General features: G+C 52.2%; 1 protein-coding gene across 1 annotated transcript in view; it reads left to right on the top strand.

The window, feature by feature from the left end:
* Positions 1-19,474, top strand: part of IGDCC3 (immunoglobulin superfamily DCC subclass member 3) — a 38,481-nt gene extending 19,007 nt beyond the window's left edge. Inside the window, exons 3-14 of the mRNA XM_019647267.1 lie at positions 11,446-11,590; positions 11,916-12,046; positions 12,490-12,627; positions 13,958-14,116; positions 15,303-15,468; positions 15,738-15,985; positions 16,198-16,362; positions 16,643-16,834; positions 17,002-17,106; positions 17,584-17,722; positions 17,882-18,101; positions 18,391-19,474. Coding sequence (XP_019502812.1) covers positions 11,446-11,590; positions 11,916-12,046; positions 12,490-12,627; positions 13,958-14,116; positions 15,303-15,468; positions 15,738-15,985; positions 16,198-16,362; positions 16,643-16,834; positions 17,002-17,106; positions 17,584-17,722; positions 17,882-18,101; positions 18,391-18,567 — 1,985 coding nt within the window. The 3' untranslated portion in view covers positions 18,568-19,474. The remainder of the gene's footprint in view (positions 1-11,445; positions 11,591-11,915; positions 12,047-12,489; positions 12,628-13,957; positions 14,117-15,302; positions 15,469-15,737; positions 15,986-16,197; positions 16,363-16,642; positions 16,835-17,001; positions 17,107-17,583; positions 17,723-17,881; positions 18,102-18,390) is intronic.
* The last annotated feature ends 4,446 nt before the right edge of the window (positions 19,475-23,920 follow it).

The following is a 23,920-nucleotide window of genomic DNA, read 5'->3' as shown; positions in this document are numbered from 1 at the left end:
CCTTATTATTTATTTGTTCTAGGTGCTGGAGGGTTGAAAGGTAAATTAGACTCTTCTCTGCCTGTAAGGGACTTATAGGCCAATAGGAGGAGTGCACTGACTCTAATACAGTCTGATAAGGGCTAGGAGAGAGGCACAAGGCAACACATTTGAAGCAGGAATTAATTCTGCCACCTTTGGGGGATGTGGAGGATGGGGGTGCTCGTGGAGAAAGAAGCAATGAAGTTCTAGGCAGAGGGGATAGCAGAAGAAATGTAAGTGTGAACACCTATGATATATGTCCAGGGAAGGCAAACTTGTCTCACATTGTCAGAGTATAAATCACGTGAAGGCAGAATCAGCTGACATTTGAGGCTGGAAAGATGAAACAGGACCTAATAACAAAGGCCTTGAATGCCATCTTAAGGAGAGTACCTTGATTCAAGGCAACAGAGAACCACAAAAGGTGTTTAATGATCATATGATATTTGGGAAGATAATTATGGATTCAAGATGGAGGAAGAAGGAAGGAGAGAGGACTGGAAGTGGGAAGCTATTACGGAAACAGTGAGAGTGATACGAGCTTAAGCCAAGGCAATGGAATGGAAGAGGGAAGATAGACCGGGGTTTGGTGACCAGTTAGCTGTGGGAGAGAGGGAGAGGATGGGGCAGCGACCCTTGAAGCCCCGTGATCCTCGCATGGAATGTAGGCTTCCTTCTTCCTCCAAACAGATCAAGTTTATCCTGGAGTGTTGTTGGGGTAGAGGATGTACAGGCCTTAATCTATTGTGGTTCTGTGTTGAGCCATTAGAGATTCTGTAGAGTCATGAGATGTAAATGCAGCATCAGATCAAGGCTCGAGAATAGAAGAGGGTCCTTTCATGGATGGAGAGAGACTACTTTACCCAGTGTTATCTTAAATCTTAATATCGATATAGACCTCAGAGATTATCTTGTCTATCCTTCCCCACTCCCATTTTACAGATGAGAAAACCAAGGTTAGAATTGAAAGCTTATTTAGGGAGTCTGTGACAGAGCTAGGCATGATCCCAGGTCACCTCTCCAGTACCTAACCCCTACTATATTAGTCCCTACAAAACCTAATATATAGCTCTGGAAATTTTGGGGAAGTATCTGTTTTTGTGGAGTAGACCTCATGGTCATGTGAAAGCAATTTACTTAATAGCTCCAGCCTGGGCCCCCTAACCAGACGCCCTTCCGGGAGGTGAGGGAGATCCGGTGTCCTGACCAGAAGGACGGAAGTTAAGGATGTTGTGGGTCTGAGCAGGTTTACATAAGGAAGATTGGTGACTCTGACACGGGCGGAGACATGCAGTCTGTAGAGAAGGGCTCTGCTGGGCCTGGACATTTTCAAGTGTAAGGCGGAGAGTGATTCCCAGGTCGACTCCCAGCCCCTGACCCTGCACCCTTGGCTGGTGCTTAGAAGCAGATGTGCCTCAAAGGCTGCAGCTGGATGAGACTTTATAACTTTTCCTACCCAACTCCCCCATTTTACAGAGGAGGAAACAAAGGCCCAGAGAGGGGCCTTGGCTTTATCAAAATCACACATCCAGATTTGCAACAACATGAATGACTTCAAGAGTATTATGCTAAGTGAAAGAAGTCAGACAGAGAAAGACAAACACTGTTCACTTATATGTGAAATCTAAAAAAAACAACAACACACAACAAGCTCATAGATACAGAGAACAGATTGGTAATTGCCAAAGGTGCGAAGCGGGGGAAGGGAGTGTGAATGAGTAAAGTGGGTCAAAAGGTACAAACTCCCACTTATAAAATAAATAAGTCCTACGGATATAATGTACAGCATGACGACTATAGTTAACAATACTTCATTATGTATTGCTAAGAGAGTAGATCTTAAAAATTCTCATCACAAGAAAAAACAGTTTGGTAACTGTGTACTGGTGATGGATGTTAACTAGACATTTGTGATTATTTCTCAATATATACAAGTATGGAATCATTAGGTTGTACACCTGAAACGAATACAATGAATGCCAATTACACCTCAATTAAAAAAGATCACGTATCTAGTTAGTAAAAGACTGAATCAATCTCAACCCTAGCACTTCCCCCTCCCCTTGCCCCCAACTCACCCCATGGAGGCCACTGGCATGTCACAATGCTTTATCCAGAGCCCCCAAAAGCAGGAAAGCAAATTTGTCTTCTACTTTATAATGCCCCAACAGGGGACAGGGGTAGTCCTGCAGCTCGGACTTCCTGGATTGCCCAGTTGGAAATGCTCAGGGAAGCGCCTTGGCTGTTTATTTACCTGTGTTAATAGAACTTAGGAAACATGTGTGGCTCAGTGGCCATTAGTGGGGTGATAACACCACCTTATCGTGGTGCTTATCTGCATTAGTTACACTCTATGAAATCAACCCCAAACCCTGGGGGAGTTAAATTAAAGTGAAACCTGCTGTGTCATGGGTGTCTGAATGTGAGTAGGCATGGTGCTTATAAGGGTCTAGGATGTTATGTATCTCTGTGTTTTTCAGTATGAATGTCCTCAGGTATCATCAGTGATGTTTGAGCAGCATTTGAATATGTGTCTTCCCCCGCTCCCCAGGGAAGCTATTGTGCAGGGGAAAAACCCTGGATTTGGAGTTAGAGCACTCTAAGTTTAAATGCCTGCCTTAACACCATAAACTGGCTGTGTGACCTTGGGCACCTTATTTAACCTCTCTGAGCCTCCAAAGAGCTAGTAATCCCTACTTCACAGAATTATACGCACTAAATAATATCTAGCCTTTGACCGTCTGTGGCTTCTGCAGCTCTCTGTTTTTCAGGGCCATATTACTGTGGTATGGTATTACTGTGGTGCTTTCATTTCTGACTTTCTTAGGAGCTTGGGTGGGAACATCTAAGAACAGGGCCTGTGGGATGGAGGGAGCTTGTTCCTGGATGCCAGAACATTCTCTATGACACGTTAGCAGTCAATAAGTATCTGTCGAATGAATGGTTAGAGTCGACTCAGTGAGTCTGCTGTGTAAGTAGACTGTATTTCCCAAATAAAAAACCAGGACACATGCTCTGACTCATTGCCTGATATTGTGGGATGAAAACAGGACAAAATATTTGAAATTTAGACTGCTTTTGCAAACCTAGCTGCGGGGTAGGTTGGTGTACTTGTAAGAGGCCAGCACTGAAAGCAGTGGGGCACACCCACCTAATGGCACATCCAATTTGTCACTTAAGGCAGGCACTCATGCTTAAGTCCCACAGCACATACTCCCCTCCACCTCAGCTGGAGGGTGCAGGGGGGAGGAGCACATGGCCTGATCTGGAGGAAGAACTGGAGCCTCCAAATTATGGGCTGAGTAATTAAAAGGAGGGCTTTGAGAGGTTTTATTCTCCTTGGGTTGTAAAAGCCCAGCCTAGGGGCTGCAGAGAGCCCCAGATTGCCTCCCCTGCAGCCATGCATTGCGCCTTATAGACCGTTGGCATCAAAGATTGGGCCATAAAGATGCGATGCTCACCAGTCCCATAGTGGACCAACAGCTAGATATAGGGACTTTCCCAAGCCTAGGCCAGCCCCCCATGGCCTCCCACCTCTCCCCCATTCAGGCCCCCATTTGTCAGAGATGGCTGCTGGGAGGGAGGGGAGAGACATGGATTTATGGCTGCTGACTTGAAAGACAAAGTTGCCTTTTGTGTTAGATTTGAGGCCAGGGGAGTGGTGAGCTGGTGGTAGAGTGGGAGAGTGGCAGAGAGGGGCTGGGGTTCAGGGGCCCAAGGCAGGGGGTGAGGGGCTTGAGGAGGCTGAGGAGGCAGACAAAGAAATCCAGAGGCTTCTCAGAGCAGGGTCACCAAGCAAAGGCCCAGATGAATCAATCACCCCCATCGAAACTGAGCAGGGCCTCTGAGCTATCACAGTCCTCTGCGGCTGTTTGTAAGTGCTAGAAACCGTCCACCCACATCCATCCAACACCCAAATCCTACACACACCCCTCCCTACCTCCTTGAAACATACTCTGGACTCAGAACCTTACTTCAGCTCTCAGTCTTCCGCCTTAGAAGCCCAGGGAAGTAAATACAGGTCTTCTCAGTTCACACTTTTCCTTCCTCAAATGACCACAGCCAATCAATGTGGGTTTTTTTCCCTTATAGAGCCAAAGTCAGGGCACGGTAAGGACACAGACAATGGGGAGATAGGGACAGAGTGTTGGGGAGGGTGAGCCTGAACCAGAGAACCCTGATGACAAGACCAGTACCCTACGGGGGATTATGGGAAAGTCACCAGCCTCCCCAGGACTCAGGGCTCCCTGCCCTTACCTCCCTCCGTCCCACAGATGTTTAGAGATAGGACATTTACAATGCTTTGAGGAGTTTAAAGAGCGTGTGAGGTGGGCCTTGGCTGGCCTCCTTGCTCTCTAGGGGCCACTCTGCCCAAGCTGCACCCTATTAGTGGCTCTGCCTGGTGGGTCTGGGTGGAGGCAAGCGTAGCCATCGGGTGCCTGAGTTCAGCAGGTGCTTTAACTACACCTTGGAGAGCCACATCTATCCCCCGGAATGAGCCTGGCCAATAAAGGCATGAGTTTATGGGCTTCATAAACATTTTACTAGAGAAATCAAGGCCTCAATTACCCAATGGCCTCTTCCAACTGACAGCTCGCCTATCGGGGCCTCTGTGAAGCCCCCAGGCAGAGGTGAGATAGAAGAAGCCAAGCTCTGGTTTATACCCAGCTGTCCTCTCCCCCACCGCTGCCCCTACTGACCCCCCTCACTATTCAGGTCTTGCAAATTCTGACTTTTATTCACATCTCCAGGGGGCCTGAGGCTCCACTGCTAACTGTGTGAGCCTCAGCTTTTCTGAGAAAAGATGGCTGCCCCCTTGGAGAAGATAGCCGCCACCCTCTCTCCCCCCAACCCCCAGCCGTGACCTTCTGTAACCTCTCATCTCCCTTTTATCTCAAGCTCCTACTATTTTTCCCTCAACAATAGCTAGCATGTATTTAATATTTGTGAAGGACTGGGCTAAACACTTGACAAATATATCTCATTGAATCCCCCTAATGCTGCAGCTCTGGCAACATGACCTATTATCATCCCTATTTTATAAGTGAGAAAATAGAGATTCCTGAGAGATTAACTTGCCCAAGGTCATATAGCTAGTAGTAGTGATGTTGAGTTTTGAACCCAGTTTTCCATGATTCCAGAGCCTGTACTGTTAACCTTTTCACTGTTAACCTCTTCACTGTACCACTCACTACCTCAAAAAGCTCTCAGCAAGTGTTTCCCTACTAGGAGCATAAATCTTGTCACCTGAGGCCTTTTCTGCCATGCAGTGTGATAGCCCCAGGATGTGATCAAATGTGGGCCTTGTCAGAGGTCCCTGAGTCCATGTGGCCAGGAGGGAAGGGAGCCAGCAGGGTTAAGGCTAGGCTAGTGATAAAGGTGGAGAGGAAAGGTGGGCTCTCTGGTGGGGCAGCAAGAGAGAAGGCAGCTGGAGGTCTAAGGCCCTGCCGTGGGTCTGGACCAGCACTGTCCAATAGAATTTTCTATGATATTGGAAATATACTATTGGTGCTCTTCCATAATGTAGCCAGTAGCCACCTGTGGCTCTTGAGCACTTGAAATGTGACTAGTGAGTCAGAGAAACTAAATTTTAAAATTGTATTTAATTTTAATTTAAATGGCTACATGTGGCTAGTGGCTACCATATTGTACCTCACAGGGATGCTCACCATAGCTGATGGCTAAAATCTGTTCAAAATCCTCCGGTGATATAAGGTCCTATGGGCTTATCCCCAAGAGGCTCTGGCCACTTCTAGATGCCACATTATAAGAGGGCCTTACCCACACATGCTTAGCTGTGTCGGAAATTGGCTAGAGGAGGGTCTCCAGGCTCAAGGTGTCTGAACATCATTTCACATCACAAATGGATGAAGGATTTAAGGGTGTTTTACCTCAGAAGATGTTTCTGAGGAAACAACCCAGACCTCAACTATTTGAAGGGAACTTATGTAAAGAACAAAATTATTTGCGTCTTCTAGAGCAATACTGTTCAGTGGAAACATAATGTGAGCCACCATAGGTAATTTTAAATTTTCTAGTAGTCAAATTTACAAAAAAAATTTAAGAAAAAAACAGGTGAAGTTAATTTTAAGAATAAATTTTACTTAATATATCCAAAATATTATTCCAACATGTAATCATTATTTTAAAATTATTAATAATAGTTTTACACTTTTGGACTATCTTTAAATTTTTTAATATTATCATTTTTATTTGTAATCAATATGTTTAAATTATTAATTTATCAATTACAATTATTAGGTTTTCCAATTCTTTATTCTGGTAAAATACACATAATATAAAATTTACAATCTTAACCATTTTTAAGTATACAGTTCAGTGGCTTTAAGTACATTCATATCATGCAAACCATCACCACCATCCATCTCTAGAACAGTTAAATAATAACTCCCTATTTTCCTCTCTTCTAGCCCCTAGCAACTATATTAGACTTTGTGTCTCTATGAATTTGACTACTCTAGGTACCTCATTTAAGTGAAATTACACAGTATTTGTCTTTTTGTGACTGGCTTATTTTACTTAACATACTGTCCTCAAAGATCATTCATCTTGTAGCATGTGTCAGAATTTTCTTCCTTCTTAAGGCTGAATAATATTCCATTGTATGTATAGACCGCATTTTGTTTATCCATTCATTCATTGATGGACACTTGGGTTGCTTCCATGCTTTAGCTAATGTGAATAATTTTGCTATGAATATGGGTGTACAGATCTCTTTGAGATCCTGCTTTTAATTCTTTTGGGTATATACCCAGAAGTGGAATTGCTGGGTTATGTGGTGATTCTTTCTTTCTTTATTTCTTTATTTATGAACTGCCATACTGTTTTCTATAGTGGCTACACCATTTTACATTCCCACCAACAGTATACAAGGGTTCTAGGTTCTCTACATGCTTGCCAGTGCTTGCTATCTTTTGGTATTTTTTGCTTTCCTTTTGTTTTTGTGATAGTAGCCATCCTAATGGATGTGAGGTGGCATCTCGTTATGGCTTTGATTTGATTTTCCCTAATGTTTAGTGTCTTTTTATTTTATACTAAGTCTTTGAGATCCATTGTGTATTTTACACTTAAAGCCCATCGCAATTTGGACTGGCCATATATCAAGTGCTTAATAGCTGGCTATTATATTGGAAAATGTGTTTCTAGAGGGGGAAGTGGGGGGCACTGGGTAGAAGCATATGGGATTCAGGCATGTCTCTCGTATAGGAAAAAACTTGACAATCACTCAAACTGTCTGAGAAGGGGCTGGGCATCCAGGAGTCTACGTGTCCCTGGTCCTTGGCAGGATGGATGCAAGGAGTGGACTGGCCTTGATGGCCGTCCAAAGATTCTGTAGTTTATCGTCGTTCCTCTTGAATGGCTGTGTGAGTGGAGGCTGTGGGTGCCTCAGACCCTCAGTGCACTGGCTTTTGCAAAGGCTGTTTTGAACTCTCCACCCCAACATACCCACTGATGGTTTTGTTGTCACATACCAGGTAGGAGCCTGGCTGTACTCAAAGGGTGGGAGGCTGGGCTTGGGGGAGGCTGCCAGCTTCCTTCCCAGCACTCTGCCTTGACCTTTCACTGCCCCCCGGCGTCCCCCTGGAGCCTGTCTAATCAGATCCAGGCCTGACCTTGCCAGAGGTCCTGGACCAGGAGGAAAGCCTCCCCTCCCCTCCCTGAGCTGCTCTAGATCTTGCTCTCAGGAGACCCCTCCCCTCGGGGTGATTTATAGGGGTGTCCAGGAGCCATTTCCTTCCTGTTTCTGCTCCCTTCCAGCCCAGTGGATTGCTGGGCTCACTCTCTGCCCTTGTCTTTCCCCATGGCCTGGCTACATCCATGGTGGGGGCAGAGAGGGCCTGGGAGGTTCCTTCCCAGATTGCTTGGGGACAAAGGTGCTTTCTTCTTCCTTTCTTCCCCAAGCGGGCCTTTGTCCACCCTGTCACTCTCTGGCCCTCACACTGGAAGGGCCTCCCAACTGCCCTTTACCCCCTCCCATCACCCAGCTTGAAGTGAGGGACCCAAAACTATCCCTACCTGGCCAAGGTGTCAGCAAGAGTATAAAGCATCAATAGCCACAAGGCACAGCACCTTCGTGCCCACCAGCCACAGACACAATACCACAAGCATTGGCCACAAGTAGAGTCTGTAGCCTGTATGCACTGTTATCAACCACACAGTGTGACCTCCAGGATGATTTGTTCAGGGCTCAGGGTGCTCGGAGGCCTGGCCCTCAGCCTCACATCCCCATGCTTGTCCAAAACCCTCTCCCCAGAGAGACACGCTGAGGCACAGCTTCCCCCTGGCTCTGTGCCCCGCTAGCACAAGTCAGGGCAAAAACAGATTTGTGGGAAAATGTCCCACCCTGAGAGATTGGAGGAGGCCTAAGTGGCCCTGAGAAGCTTTCTCCCCTGACTTCTTACAGTAAAAATGCTGTCACCTGTGAACTAGGAGTAGTAGAAGATTCTATAATAAGTGACCCCAGCTAAGCTGAGGATGGATAAGGGCCTGTTTATGAAGGCAGCGGGAATCAGAGCTGGAAGGGCCCTGAAGAGTACCTGTTTACCTCTTCGTTTACGATGAGAGGACTGGCACTTCGACACAGCCTGCCCGGGCTCTCATGGCAATCCCCGGGGCATCTCAGGGATATGCAGGCCTGAGCAAGGGGTTGGGTAGGAGTGTGAAGAAGGAGTTTCTAATAAAGAAGACCACACCCTCCTATTGTACCTACCTCCCCTGGATCACACCTGTGTAGCCAGCTGGTCTCTGAGGAGTGGGGTTGAGGAACCATCCTCTGGGGCTCTTAATCCCCCCTGCAGTGAAAAAGGAGGATTAATAGGCGCCAACTCCCAACCAGTGAGAAGACACCAGTCCAACCTGCAGTCTACCCTGGAGTTACTGGCCCTTGGAGAGACACAAACCTGCCAGAGAACTAAGGGACACCCTGCAGGGGGCCTGAGGCATAGAACGTCCGATTTGAGGTGGATAGAGCCACCCACTGGGCCTGGGCCTCAGTTTCTCCTCTATAAAATGAAGGGGTTGGCTTTAGATGAGTGGTTTTCAAGCACTTTTGAAGGCAAAGCTACCCTTCAAATGAAATGTTTGGCAGAATTGCAATTAAGTAAAGCTGATAGAGAAGTACAGCAAAGTGCTGCTGCTCCGATGGAAATGTGGAGCCCTGAGCGGGGAGGGGCTCAGCTGTATCCAAGGGGCCCCAGGGAACCCTTAGGAGTCCTGCTGTCCCTGTGAAGAGGATCAGACTGGCTCCATACATACGACCTTGTCCTGCCCGAGCATTCCTCGCCAGCGTCACATTCAGCCCATGCTACTGCGTTGTTTGGTTTGGAGGGAGGAGGAACTAGATGGTAGAGGCCAGACTTTCTCCATCCCCAGTGCCCTGATAAAGAAGCAGCCCTTTCCCTTGTATCTCTGCTCAGGCCATTTCCTAGCTCTAGGCTCCTCTAGGGAGCCCAGAATGGGGGCTAGAAACACACAAAAGGAGTCGGTTCCTTAATGAGGAGGCATCTGTAGTCAGCAGAGCCATTAGTCCCCGCCCCAGGTCCCTGGGGGGCTGCGAGCTCCTCTCCAGCTGGAGTGAGGAGGGGGCCAGCAGCTCCCCAGCTCCTGAATGGGCAGACCCCGGAGGGGCACAGACAGCCATGCAGGAGCCTGGGTGCCCTCTCCACTCCCCAGGCCCACTTCCAGCCCTACCCTCCTGGAGGTTGAAAGGCAGAGAAGCCAGTAGGCAGTGCCTCTGCCCCCTCCCCCAAGCCCCCGGGTTGACCTGCAGACCCTTGGCCAAACACAGCCTTTGGCCTGAGACTACACAGGCTGACCTCACGGTGTTCCCTGGGGAATCCTCTCGCAAGCCGGATGGGGACACCAGCTGGGACACTTGCCCCCACCTTCTCTAAAGGCCTGGGGGTACTGTTTGTAAAGGCTGTACCTACATGGGGACACGTGTGATTGATGACCTACACAGTACCAGAATCACACAGGAGCCAAGAGATGCAAACCCCCATTCTCATCCAGCCGTGGACACAGACCGCATACACTGGGACGGCCACGTCTTCTGGGCAAATACAGACCCACACACATGTGTGAGGAGATGATCACACCCATCAGCCGTGCTCCCAGGAGGCCCTGAAAGAGGAGGAGGCAGGGCGGGGGATTTTTATGCATGTTTATATTTAATGAACCACATGCAAATTAGATGGAGAACGAGCCACAAAAGAGTCAGCCCCCAGAGACTCTGGGAAGAAGGGCACAAAGACTGGCCTTTCGGGGCTGCTCTGGAGTCCAGAACAAGTCGGGAGATTGCGGGGGGGGCCTGAGACAGGGTGTGCCCACCCACACCAGGGAGCTGGGAGCAGAAGCCAGGACCAGCTCCACCGTCTCTGCTGCTGTGGGGGGAGGGATCCTTCTGGAAGGGGTTGACTGTCCCAGTTGATGGAGTGCCGGAGGGGAGGGGCTGCCTGCCTGGACAGATGGTGAGCTGCCTTCCCGCACTTGAAGCAAAGTGGATTTTAATGAAATCACAGCCCTGGTGCTGAAGCTGGGAACCTGAGTGGGAGGGGCCCCTTCCCTGGGCTTCACAAGGCAGGGTTTGGGGATGGGTGGGAATGAGGATGGGCAGGAATACTTAACCAGCCTAAAATGGGGGGGGGGTAATGCTCCACAGCCCCTCTACACAGACCTCTGCAGTCCAGGGTTCAAGCGTTAGTTCTGATCCCAAAAGGTGGAGAGGGGTCCCTGAATATTTATGACGCATTGAAATGTAGATTGGTAGGTCTGACAGTCTTCTGAGAGACTTGTCACCTTGGATGGATATACCACCCTCTTGGGGTGCATCTAGAAGCTGCAGAAGAACTGAGGGTGGGGAATAATGAAGAAGGGCAAAGAATGCCATTGGGCACTGGTAACCAGGGTCTAAACATAGGTGTCCCGCTGGGCAACAATGGACTAACTGCTTCCCCTCTCTGGGCCTCAGTTTCCTATTCTGTAAAACATGCAGCATAATACTTAGGCCTTGCTAAGGGGGAGCTTATAAAAATAAATCTGAAAGCAGTTGAAAAAATAGGCAGTGGGACTCGGGAGCAGTGCTTTCTGGCCTTTGTGGGCCAGCAGCTCAAGACTTCCTGGTTAGAGGTTTGTCACCCAAGAATTTTTCCAGACCTTTCTCTAAGTGTCCCAGCCCAGCCTGTGCACCCCGTTCGGGGGAAATGTTTCCCATGGCGGGAGGCAGGGTAAGTGCAGATGTGTCCCCAAGCTGATGCCCTGTGTTTGCCAGATCCAGGAAAACCCCTGCCTGTTGGTAGGGTGAGCGCCAGGGTTCTAGAACACTGGCCTGTGACCCCCCCTCCACCTCCCCTCTGCACCTCAGCAGGCTTCCTCTCCCACACACATCTCCCTTTCTTCCACCAGCCATGTCGGACTTCCACGTGCATCCCCAGGCCACTGTGGGTGAGGAGGGGGGCGTGGCCCGCTTCCAGTGCCAAATCCATGGTCTTCCCAAACCCCTAATCACATGGGAGAAGAACAGAGTCCCCATTGACACAGACAATGAGAGGTGAGCCATGTGTGGGAACGCTGGAGGGAGGACGGAGAAGTGGGCCCAGGGTCTGGGCCTTGAAGAAGGACTCCCTGCAGCCTCTAGGGTGGGGTTTCTGCAACTGTGTTGAGACTGAGTGTCCCTGGGGCTGACTGGGCCCAGAGTTGATGCTCGTGGATGTATCTGTGAGAAGGACTATGTATGATTGTTGTCAAGGCTGGAATTGTAGGTGTGTCTACCTCTGAGAGTCCCAGTATGTGTCTGTGATGATGCTCAGTGTCCCTGTGACCGATGGTGCCAGTGGCTGTGCTGGTGTTCAACTGTGTTCACTCTTCCCCAACAGGTACACATTGCTGCCCAAGGGGGTCCTGCAGATCACAGGACTTCGGGCTGAGGACAGTGGCATCTTCCATTGCGTGGCCTCAAACATTGCCAGTGTCCGTGTCAGCCACGGGGCCAGGCTCACTGTGTCGGGTAAGGGTCTTTTTCCCTGCCTAGTTCTTCCCCCAGGAGACCCCATGACTTCTCCCCACCCTCAAATCAGTCCCCCTTCAGCTGGCCCCTGGAGACTTGTCAATCAAGGGCATACAGAGCACCCTCTAAGCCCAAAGCTCTGTGCTCCTCAAGGTGAGGGTTCAGAAGGAATCCAAGGCCCACCCCCTGGCCCAGTTCTACCTGGGGAAGCCCAGCCTCTGCTTATCCTGGGGGCTCTTCTGTTGCTAGAGGCTCTGCAGAGCCAGGAGCAGAGGGATGGGAGTGAGCAAAGTCCTGAGGCTCCTGGCATCTCCTCTCTGGCCACAGGACCTGTTTTCTGGGCTGGAGCTTGTTTTCCGCCCCCTATGTCCTGGGTTGTGGGTGGAGTGAGGAGGTAGGAAGGGTCCCAGCTGAAGTGAAGAAACGTGGCATCTTCTTCCCAGGCTCGGGCTCCGGGGCCTACAAGGAGCCGATGATCCTCGTGGGGCCTGAGAACCTCACCCTGACTGTTCACCAGACCGCAGTGCTGGAGTGTGTCGCCACGGGCAACCCGCGCCCTATTGTGTCTTGGAGCCGCCTGGGTGAGCCTCATCCCAAAGCGCTTGCCTCTCCCACCCCTGTCCCACCTCCAGGGAGGGCCTGTCTCATCACCCAGCTCTGGGGAGACTTTGAATCCTGTTTGTTCTCTGTGGGGGTCTGGTCTCTTCTCCGAGGCCTGGGGAGAGGGTAAGTTCCCTCTCTTTGGCAGTACCAGGGAAGTCCGCCTGCCCACTGCATTCTCCCTCCCTCTGTGCTGATGGCTTAGCTCCCTGGGTTACCTCTCCTGAGCAAGCCCCTCCTCCCTGCTCCCCTCACCCTCAGCACTGGGCCCTTTAGAACCCCTCTGCAGCAATCAGCACCCCAGTCCCTTTCCCCTCCCGTTCATCTCTATCCATTGCACCCTGGCCGTACACCCCAGCTATGCAATAGCAGACACCTCAAAATCTCAACCGGTTGTCACACCCTCATTCTGGGCCCTGCAGTCTCTAGCCTGGCCCCCTAAATCCCCAGCCTAAATCCCTAGGCAGCTGAAGGAGAGAAATGAAAGGGTGCAGATGGGCCCACATTGTCTGAGCAGAAAGGTCACTGGGGGAAGGAGAGTCTTGAGGGACGGGGTGGGGTGGGCATTCACTAGGAGACTGCTCCACATTGTAGCAGCTGAGTGATCGGGAAGGAGGGGGCAGCAGGCCGGATAATGGAGTAGATTTCACCACTTCAGGGGCTGAATGGGGAGCTGTCTCCTTGCATTCTGACTGTGCTAATCTGATCCTGGGGTGGTGGGGAGGGCCTGATCCCTGGGAGAGGCTGAAAAGAGTGGCCTCACCATTAAGAGGAGCCCATAGGCACTGCAAAGACCATCTGGTCCAGCATTTCCCAAAGCGTGATCTGTAGGGGCAAAGAATGGCTTGTTGGTCTATCTAACAAGTTTGGGAAACAGAGTTAACCAGGTCCTTTTGCTGCAGGACTTCTCAGAGGCTTTATATTAATGGACTTTATAGAAAAGTCCAGGAGTGGAATGGATATTTGACCATAAAATTTTTTTCAAGAGAGACAAACGGGGCTTGGAAACTTCCATTTAATTCAAACCCCTTACTCTCCTGATTCAGAAACTGAGAGGAAGGGACTTGGAGGTCACCAATGAGTCAGTGACAATGCTAGAATTTAGACCCAGATCTCTACTGTTGGAAGAGGGTTTTCTGTGCTGCTCCTGCCACCTCCACAGTGATGTTTGGGAGGGAAGGTGCTGAGTCGAAGATGGGGCCCCCTGGAATATCGCTGGATCTGCAAACAGCCTGGAATGTTCCTGCACTTCCTCCTCTTCTACACTCATCTTCCTGACCCTCCTTCACCTCCTCTCTCCTTCCCACCCAGATGGTCGCCCCATTGGGGTGGAGGGCATCCAGGTGCTGGGCACCGGGAACCTCATCATCTCAGATGTGACTGTCCAGCACTCGGGTATCTATGTTTGTGCGGCAAACAGGCCTGGCACCCGGGTGAGAAGAACAGCACAGGGCCGGCTGGTAGTGCAAGGTATGTACCTCCCCACCCCCAGGAGAGGAGGGGAAGGGGCTTGCACACGGCCCCCTCCTTCTGCCCTGTTCCTTGTCTCATCAACATCTCTTGTCCAAGCCCAGGACCCCGGACTCACCCAGTTTCCTATACTTGCCCTAATCCTGTCCCTGCCCCTCCCCAGGTCCCCAGGCCAAAGGGGCAAGTCTTCTCTCCCCCAGGAATGCGTGTGTGGGGAATGGGAGGACGTTCTCGGTCATGGGTCCCGGTGTGCCACTTGCAGGCGCCAACACGCACCCCCTAGTCATTTCCACTTGATATTCTCAGCTGGTTTCCCACCCTGTGTCGCTCACGTGTGTCCTTCGCACCACATGCTATTCCCATTCACACGTGTGGCACTTCCACGCTCACACCTGCCTGCACACTCTCAGCATGTTTCTCATTTTCACACTCACACCCCAGCTCCCACCTCCCGCACAGAGCTGGCCTCCACCTCCTCAACGTGCAGGGCCCTGGCAGTGGACCAGGTCGTTCTGTCCATCCTCCTGCCCCGGGGCTCAACTGTTCCTGTGGAGTGGACTTGGATTCCCGTTCTCAGGGGTGGTTTGTGGTTGTGCCCTCCCAGAAAGCTGGGTACGGGATGGGTGGGAGAGAGGAGTATTAGGGACTTAAATGCCCGTTTGTTTAGCATTCCATGTGCTGTTAATCTGTCCAAATGAAAGTGACGGAGCATTTCATTTCTCAGGTGTTAATGGAGGCTTGAGGCCTGGGATTGGAGGAGAGCAGAATTAAATGTAGGGGCCAGGGGGGGCTGGCACAGAGGGCTCATCCATCTCCCCGTCATTACCACCTTACCGCCTTGGAGGTGCAGCCAAACCTATTAGCACATTTATTTATTTAACAATTTCCTGAACAGGGAGCTCAGCTTGATTGCTTTCGGATACAAATGTCAGTCTTTTAGTCATTAAAATGGAGTCCTCTCTTGGGTCTGCCTCTGAGGGGATAGAGGTGAGGCCTGCCACCATCCCCAGGAGCCTGGACCACACCTGGAGGATTTCCCAAGGGGTGTGTGTTGGGAGCCCACCCTGTCTCTAGCAGACCCCAGTCCCCGTTCCCTCTCCCCCTTTCCTCGTCCCTTCATTCACAGCTGCCTCGTCCCTCTGCACCTGACCCTCACTGCTCCTCGTGCTTCTCTGTCCCCACCCAGCCCCCGCAGAGTTTGTCCAGCACCCCCAGTCCATTTCCAGGCCAGCTGGGACAACAGCCATGTTCACCTGCCAAGCCCAGGGTGAGCCGCCCCCTCACGTCACGTGGCTGAAGAATGGACAGGTGCTGGGGCCAGGAGGCCACGTCAGGCTCAAGAATAACAACAGGCATGTGTGTGGCATGTGCTGGGGGTTGGGCCTGCAGTGAGTGGCCCAGGCAGGCTTTGCACCTTCCTCCAGGGAAGACCGCCGAGTTGGGAGTCTAGAGTCTTGGGTTTGAGTCTCAGGTTTGCCACTAACCTGCTGGGAGACCTCAGAGGAGTCATTTGTTTTTTGGAGGAGCTCAATTTCTCCACCTCTCCAGTGGGGAGATGTGGCCAGCCTGCAGGGGTTCTCTGGGAGGAGGAGGGGACCTGAGGCTCTCCCTCCCCTTGTAGCACCCTGACCATTTCTGGAATCGGCCCTGAAGATGAGGCCATCTACCAATGTGTGGCCGAGAACAGTGCTGGCTCCTCACAGGCCAGTGCCAGGCTGACTGTGCTGTGGGCTGAGGGGCTGCCCGGGCCCCCCCTCAATGTGCGGGCAGTCTCCGTATCATCCACGGAGGTCCGCGTGTCCTGGAACGAGCCCCTGGTCAACACCAAGGAGATAATCGGCTATGTCCTGCACATCAGGAAGGCTGCTGGTACGTGGGGGCCAAGTGGGCAAGGCTGGCTCTGCACCCCTTCTTTTTATTCATTGTTTCTCATCCCTTTCAATCCTGCATGTCCTGACCCAACACCTTCCATCTCTCCCATCCCCCCCCCCCCCAGCACTCTGGCTGCCCTCATTTCACCGATGCCGGCAGGACTCCCTCATGCCCCTTACACTCCCTTGCCCTACCCTTCGCCTCCCCAGACCCACCGGAGCTGGAGTATCAGGAGGCAGTCAGCAAGAGCACCTTTCGGCACCTGGTGAGCGACCTCGAGCCCTCCACTGCCTACAGCTTCTACATCAAGGCCTACACACCACGGGGAGCCAGCTCTGCCTCTGCGCCCACGCTGGCCAGCACCCTAGGCGAAGGTGAGACCCGGGTGTGGAGTACAAAACCGCAGACACGCAGGGCATTAGAGCAGAACCGCCATGCACACTTGTTCAGGTTGTGCACTGCACAGGGTACCTGGCTCTGAGGCTGAGTGGGGCTGGGTCTATCTGGAGGAAGGGGTGTCCTCTTCTAATTCATATAAAGATGCTATTTGAGCAACCTAGGGTCAGAGGCCAGAGAGCTGTCACACACTTGGGGGTCTGGGTCACAGGTAGCAGGTGGAAAAATCCCTCACCTCTTGGCCTCCTCTGCCCACAGCCCCCGCCCCACCCCTATTGTCAGTGCGGGTGCTCGGCAGCTCCACCCTGCAGCTGCTGTGGGAGCCCTGGCCCCGGCTGGCCCAGCACGAGGGTGGCTTCAAGCTGTTTTACCGCCCAGCAAGCAAGGCCTCCTTCACTGGCCCTATCCTGCTGCCTGGAACTGTCTCCTCCTACAACCTCAGCCAGCTCGGTGAGGCGGATAGAGCCCAGACTGGGGGAGCTGGGCAGGGGTGCAGTGCCTGAGGCCAGCAGGTGGTGTGCAGGAGTCACCTCTGTTTCCCAGCGGGGACAGAGCCACCTGGGGTGCGGCGGTGGGGGAGGCTCGATGGTCACTTAGCAGCCCTGTCTTTCCCCCAGACCCCACTACAATGTATGAGGTGAAGCTGCTCGCCTACAACCAACATGGGGATGGCAACGCCACAGCCCGCTTTGTGTCTTTGAGGGGAGCATCTGAGAGGACAGGTGAGGGTTGGGGATAGAATGTGGGGCTCAAGACGAGCACTCAGGAAATCGGGCGAGGGCCTGAGGAAGGAGGGGAGCAGCGACCCAGGGAAGGCAGGAGGGAGGAGGGTGCATGCAGCCCTTCAGAACACAGGCTTACATTTGAGTTTGGAGTTTGGCTGTGCAATATTCTAGCTGTGTGACCTTGGGCAAGTTACTTAACCTCTCTAAGCCGCAGTTTTCTCTTCTCTAAAAGAGAGATAATCCCTGCTTTACAGAGCTGTGTTGAAGATGTATAGTGTTATTTCCAGTATCTGGCACATAGTGCTCAATAACTGGTAAAAAGAACTAAAACATTTGGGTGGGGGGCCCATAGGCAAGGACAAAGTGTCTGTGGACTTGGGGGTGGGAGTAGCTGAGGGAAAAGGAGCCCCCAAAGGTTGGGTATCTGGAGGTATTCAGACCGGAAGAGCTACAGCTCCCAACCTGCCCCCTCAGCCCTGAGCCCACCATGTGACTGCCGGAAGGAGGAAGCCACCAACCAGACATCCACCACAGGCATCATCATTGGCATCCACATCGGGGTCACCTGCATCATCTTCTGTGTCCTGTTCCTCCTGTTCGGCCAAAAGGGCAGGTGGGTGCTGGGCCGGGGAGGAGGGGTGCTGACATGGGGTAGGAAGGCCTGGAGAAGGGGGGGCTGCAGGGGAGAGGAGAGTTTGGACTTACTGTCTCTATTCTTTTGTTCTCACTCCCTCCCACATTCCTCCCCCTAACTCTTGGTTCACCCCTTTAGGGTCCTCTTCTGTAAGGATGTAGAAAACCAGCTGTCCCCTCCTCAGGGGCCCCGGAGCCAGAGAGAGCCTGGAGTCCTGGCCCTGAATGGGGCTGGACAGGGAGAGCGGGGCCAACTGGGCCGAGACGAGAAATGTATAGACATGAAGGAGCTGGAGCAGCTGTTCCCTCCGGCCGGGGCAGCTGGCCAGCCAGACCCCAGACCTAACCCCAGAGCCACGGTGAGTGCCCCCACCTTGAGCAACCCTCTTCCTTCAGGCTCTGACCACCTCCTGATCCTGCCCGTTCTTCACCTTGGCCGTAAGCCATGGTTATCAGCCTTTGCCAAGTGCTAGGTCTTCTCCAAACACAAAACATGGTTGGTGCATCTCTCTGCCTGAGTCAGGCATGGAGGTCTAAGACCCTAAGCCCTGAGTGGGGTTGGATCTAGACCCTGACCCTCTGGCTGGGGGACCCGTGAACCTCTTGCCCTCATGCTGACCCGTGTGTGACTGGCCCATTCCCCTGCAGGATCCTGCGGCCCCCGCTCTGTGTGAGGAGACCCAGCTCTCCATGCTGCCTCTTCAGGGGTTCGGCCTTCTGGAGGAGAGGACATCGGAGGCCAAAGCCCCCTGTGCGAGCCCCGTGGCTGTCCTGCCGCTCCCGGATGCAGGCCCCAGCCATCTAGGTGAAGGGCAGGCTACCTAGCCTTCCACAGCACCAGCTGCCCAGCCAGCTCTCTCGGGACAATAGCCAGTGTCTGGCAGGCTCTGGAGAGGAGCAAGCCCCCCCCCATTCTCAGGTCAAAGGCAAGATTTCTCCTGTCATGTGGATACAGATGGGGGCTTCCCAGCATTTCAGTCCTGACTGCCCTTCAGGTTGTCAAGACCTAAAGCAGCTTCGGCAGGGAAACCCAAGGACCTGGAGGGGTTCCTGCAGGAGTCCCTCTCTTGGGCTAATGCCCCCTTACTTGGTACCTAATGCATCTATTTGGTACCCACATGACTTGGAACTGAACTGTTTTTCTTAAACAAACAAACAAACAAAAACCAACGAAAACCTTAAAATGAAGAAAAAAAAGAGAGAAGAGACAGGAAGGTGAATTAGACTCCAAAAATATGCCCCTGCTGTGGCTGGGCCCCTGACACTGTCACCCTCCACTGACCTTGTTTTCTCAGGATGGATTTTTGCTGTTTTGGTTCTCAGTACCTACCTCAGCCGGAATGAATGTCCTTGGGGGAGTGGGGCATGGCCTCAGTCCCCCGCCCCCACAGAGCCCCAAATGCACTCCTACCTCAAGCCCCTTTATGGGCACCCCCCCTCTCTCCCCACATTGTTGTCCAGAATTTAAAAAGAAAAAAAGAAAAAAAAAAAGTACTTCCCCATTTCCAGGTGTGAAAGAAACCATCTACCTCAAGGCTCACTGGCTCTTGGGCCTGTGTTGTTATCACTGGACCCTCCCCTGCTGGCTCCTCCTCCTGCCCGCAGCCCTTGTGTCTCCCCGCAGAGAGGAGACCAGAGGAAAAGTCACCAAGGGTAGGTCTCTCAGGACCTACAGAAATAAAGATGGAATTGGTCAAAGAAAATGTGAAAAAAAGCCAAAAATGAGAGGAAATTTTGCTCCTTGAAGCATAAATTGTTACTCCAAACTGGCCAAACTGGCCACCTCCCAGCCCGCTGCCAGTGCTCTGTCTTGTCCCGTCTGTCCAGTTCCATTTTGACCCTCTCTGCCAACTCATGCTTGACTGGGATCCGGATGACCCTCTCTCTCTGCCTGGGCCTTGGGAGGGTGGCATGTCACCCTGCAGCCTGTCTCCTGTCCCGCCCAGACACAGAGCCCTGGAGCAGGCTGGTCCCTGGAATGTACTGTGTGTGTGTGTGTGTGTGTGTGTGTGTGTGTGTGTGTGTGTGTGTGTGTGTGACGGGTGTGTGCATGGGGGAGGGGGGGGTCCCCAGCAGAAGCGCCCCTGCCCTCTGTCCCATGGGACACAGCCAGCTTAACCCACAGTAGGTTAAGTAGGAAGCACTGTCAGCAGATGTGGCCGGAAGCTATTTTTATACAAGGTGTGTTTAAGGATTTTTATGTTCTTGTGACTTCTTGTTTTTCTTTTCTGTGAAATAGTTAAGAAAAAAGAAAACCAAGGAAACATATTTTTGGTTACACTCAGAAACATTTTTTTAAATAGCAAGAAGAAAACTTTTTTTTTAAAGGCAAAAAAGATAAGTATATTCCTTAAGTGTGAGATTAGACTATAAAGTCCCTGACCCCCAGCCCTCTAGGGACCCCCCTCCCAACCCTGAACTTTAATTAGCTGAAGAAGGTAGACTTCGTGATGTTTTCCTAGGAGACTGGAGTCGTGTCCGTGTGGACTTGGAAGGGCAGCCTGCCCCTTCTCCCAAATGCTGGGCCTGTGCTGAGGGCTCCTGACAGCTCCCAGACAGTGCCCCCTCTGTCCCCGCAGTGGCTTCTCTGCACTCCCCTTTCATCCTGGAACCCCTTCTCCTGTGGGAAGGGTGGGTCTGGGGGGAGGAGGGGATGGGGGACCACCTGGCCTGACTTGGCCTCACTTTTGTCACACTGTACTCATTTTGACTGAATAAAAGTCCTTGTTGCCAAAGTGAACCTCAAGTGTTTTGGTGGCTGTGTCAGGTCCTGGGGTCAGGGGTGACAGCGCTGGGATAAAGGTAGCCAGTGGTGGCCCAGGCCACTCCCTCACAGGGTCAGAGCCCAGAATGATAACTGCAGACCGCTATGCACCACTTACAGGCACTATGCATGCTAAGCCTTCTCCATGGTAGGGAGGCTTCCTGGGTCCTCACAGCCTCCCTGGAAGGTAGATAATTTTAGTTATCATCATCTCCAATTTACAGAAAGGATAAGCCAGTTATGGCAAGGTCAGAGTTTGCATCCAGGCCAGGCCACCTGGTTCCAAGGTCTGCATTCCGACCACTGCTCAATGCTGCCTTAGCTGGCAGGAGGGAGTCCTAGACCAGCCTCTCGGCTGTATACTGACAGTCCACCAGCACTGAGCCAGGCTCTGGGCATGTGCTTTTCATGCATTGTCTACAAGGAAGGACTATTTTCCTCCCTATCCTAATGGGGCTCTGACTGAGGGACTTTCTAAAGGCATGAAATCGGAACTCCTGGCCAGTCCTCTCCATTCCTCTCTGTCCTCTCTTCAGTCCAGGCTCCTGAAGCCAGATGTCTCAGGCTGTCAAAGCTTAGGCTAGGCCAAGAGAGATTTGGCTTAACGGTGGCTGTGCTGGCAAAGATCTGGGGGTCTCAGAGGGCCTTAAGCTCGGTGAGAGGCAACTGTAGTGCAACTGCTTAGAATGTCAGTGTCCCCTCTGCTGCTGAAAGGGAAAGCCAGGGCTCACTGCTAGAACGCTCTGCAGGTCTGGAGGGCTGGGTTCTGTACCCAGAAAGCTTTCTGAGAGGAACAAACGAGGATAGTGGTTTGCAAGCTGGGTTCCCTGGCTGTGGCAAGGCACATGAGGGAGCTTCTCCAGGGGGCTCTACCCGCCCTCCCCACCCTCACCCAGAGCAACTCCACTTTTATCTGTCTTATATGTTAAACTCTTATGAGATTTCATTTTAAAATCTGCTCCTGAAAGAACGTTTGAAAGCCCCTGGTCTGGCACTTCTGGAAGAGGCCTACCGGGGTGACTGTGGCCGAGGTCAGGCCAGAAATGGTGATAGTGCTGTGGATGCTGAACTGAGAGAGCCTGAGGCCACCATGGTATCTTATCCTGCATCTTGGGAGGGAAAGGGTTGACTTGCTCTGATTTTTCCAGAGGAAAGAAGTAAGCCCGAATGTAGGCAGACTACCTCACCTTTCTCTACAGAGAACTCGACAAACACAGAAACTCTTCAACAACTCCAGCCATCCAAGGGCCACCTGGGGAGTTGGTAGGTTTGTCAACTATTCAAACAGATGCTGCAGGGGTGGGAGAGTAGACTAGGTAACCTCCAGTGCCCCTGTCCCCTCCAAGAGTCCAAGATGCTAACATCTCCCCCAGGGAGACATCAGGTAAACATTTAGAAATCACTTTAATATGACCCATGTAGATATATGCAAACTGCACACAAATTACATGCAAATACAGTCAGGGCCTCTTCAAACAAAGCCTGCTAAGGTAGAGAGAGAAGAAGGATTCCAATTGGGAGTTTACAGAAATAGGTGTCAAAACTGAGTTTGGGGGCCTTGCCGAGTGGCGCGATGGTTAAGAACTGGCTTGGGATGCCAGAGGGCCCTGGTTCGGATCCCACATATGAGGGCCAGTGACACTGCCCTCCACAGCTGGGATGCTGAGCAGCAGCTCGACCTGGAGCTGGACTGCCATGAGTCGCCAGCGACAGCGTAGACTGCAGCCCCTGCTGCAGTGGGTTGCCATGGGCTACCATGTGTAGCCGGCAGCCAGCGTGAGCGGCCAGCAGCCGCAGTGAGCGGCCATCCAGAAGCCGGTGACTGATCTGCCTCGCCCGGGAAGAGTGCAATGATGGTGCCAACTTGGGCCAGTGAGGCTACGTCCTCCACAACTAGACTGAAGAACAGGACGACGGCAACTTGTCTGTTCCCTTCCCCCCGATTCCCCAGCACTGTTCCCATCCCCCCAATTCTCCAATAAAAAAAAATAAAAAACAAAACAAAACTGAGTTTGGGTCCTGAGATCTCAAATAGTGCAGAGGCCTCAGACTGAATACCACACCCCCAAAACACACATACACAAACACATGCACGCGCGCGCGCGCGCGCGCGCACACACACACACACACACACACACACAATCTTTGGGCAGAAAGCCGCAGCCAGGGCTTGCAACCTGCTCCAAGTAGCTGCTGCTCTAATGAATCACCCCACAACTTAGCAGTTTATCCTAACATTTATTTTGCTAACAACTCTGCAGCGTGGGCAGGGCCCAGCAGGACAGCTTGAAGCCTGGGGCTGGAGTCATCTGAAAACCGGCTCCTGGCTCACATATCTGGTGGCTGATGCTGGCTGCTGACCCCAGCACCTCAATGTGGCCTGGGATTCTGCACACCATGGTGGCTGAGATGCACGGACAAGCATCCTGAAAGAGAGCCAGGTGAAAACTGCATCATCGTTTTGAACCTAGCCCTGGACATCTAGACATCTAATGGCTAGAACACAGTGTCACTTCCACCATGTTCTAGCCATTAGCAAGCCACCATGGGGGTCATATTCCAGGGGAGGAAATTAGATTCCGCCTTTTTGATGGAAATAGTCAAAAAAAGAGTGGGCATGTTTTACCACAGGACCACTTCGGAGGGTCAGGTGAACAAATGTCAGCTGGGAGGCTGGGGGAGCAGGGAAAGCTCCCCACAGTGGCCCTGGGTGTGATGGGAGGGGGCGAGGACACAGCCTGAGGGGCTGCTGCTGGGGCTGCAGGAGGACAGCGAGTGCTCTCATCCTGACTATTAGTGAAGATCAGCCTGGGGGTCCAGTCCTGAGGCCACAGGGAGCGGGACCAGGCCCCTGTGAACACCTGGAATAGGGCTTCTCTGCTGCCTACTCCCTCTGCTCAAGCAGTGAGGGGTGAGGGGGCCAAGGGGAGCTGGTGCAAGCCTGAGATCCCCACCTGCCCAAGGTGGTAGACATCAGAATGACAGCACTAAAGGGGACCGCGAACCCCTCATGAAACAGATGAGGCAACTGAGGGGTAGGAGTTGCTCAAGGTCACAGGGAAGCTAGAGGGCTGGAACCCAGGACAGACACACCCTACCTGGGCCCCTTCTACTCAACCCAGCCAGGCCACAGTCAGATACCAGAAGGAGGAGAGAGGGACAGGAATGGGGCGGGGGGTGAACATGGAGAGCAGGTGGGCTATTACCTGGAGGCTGGGGGTGGGGCAGGTCAGGGGGGAACCTGGGTTGGAAAAAGGACATGGAGGAGTGGGAGCAACCAAGGATGGGAGGTATGGTCCTAAACTCTAGATTCAGGCCAGAGTCAGGGAGGGGGACATTTAAACCCATGCCCCGCTCACAGAGAGGAATTCTAAGGACTGATTTAGGAGTTCTGTTCCTTCCTGGGCCCTAGGG

The sequence above is a fragment of the Hipposideros armiger genome, unplaced genomic scaffold, assembly GCF_001890085.2.
Source record: "Hipposideros armiger isolate ML-2016 unplaced genomic scaffold, ASM189008v1 scaffold_110, whole genome shotgun sequence".
Classification (NCBI taxonomy): Eukaryota; Metazoa; Chordata; class Mammalia; order Chiroptera; family Hipposideridae; genus Hipposideros; species Hipposideros armiger.
This window is presented reverse-complemented; position numbering and strand designations above follow the sequence as displayed.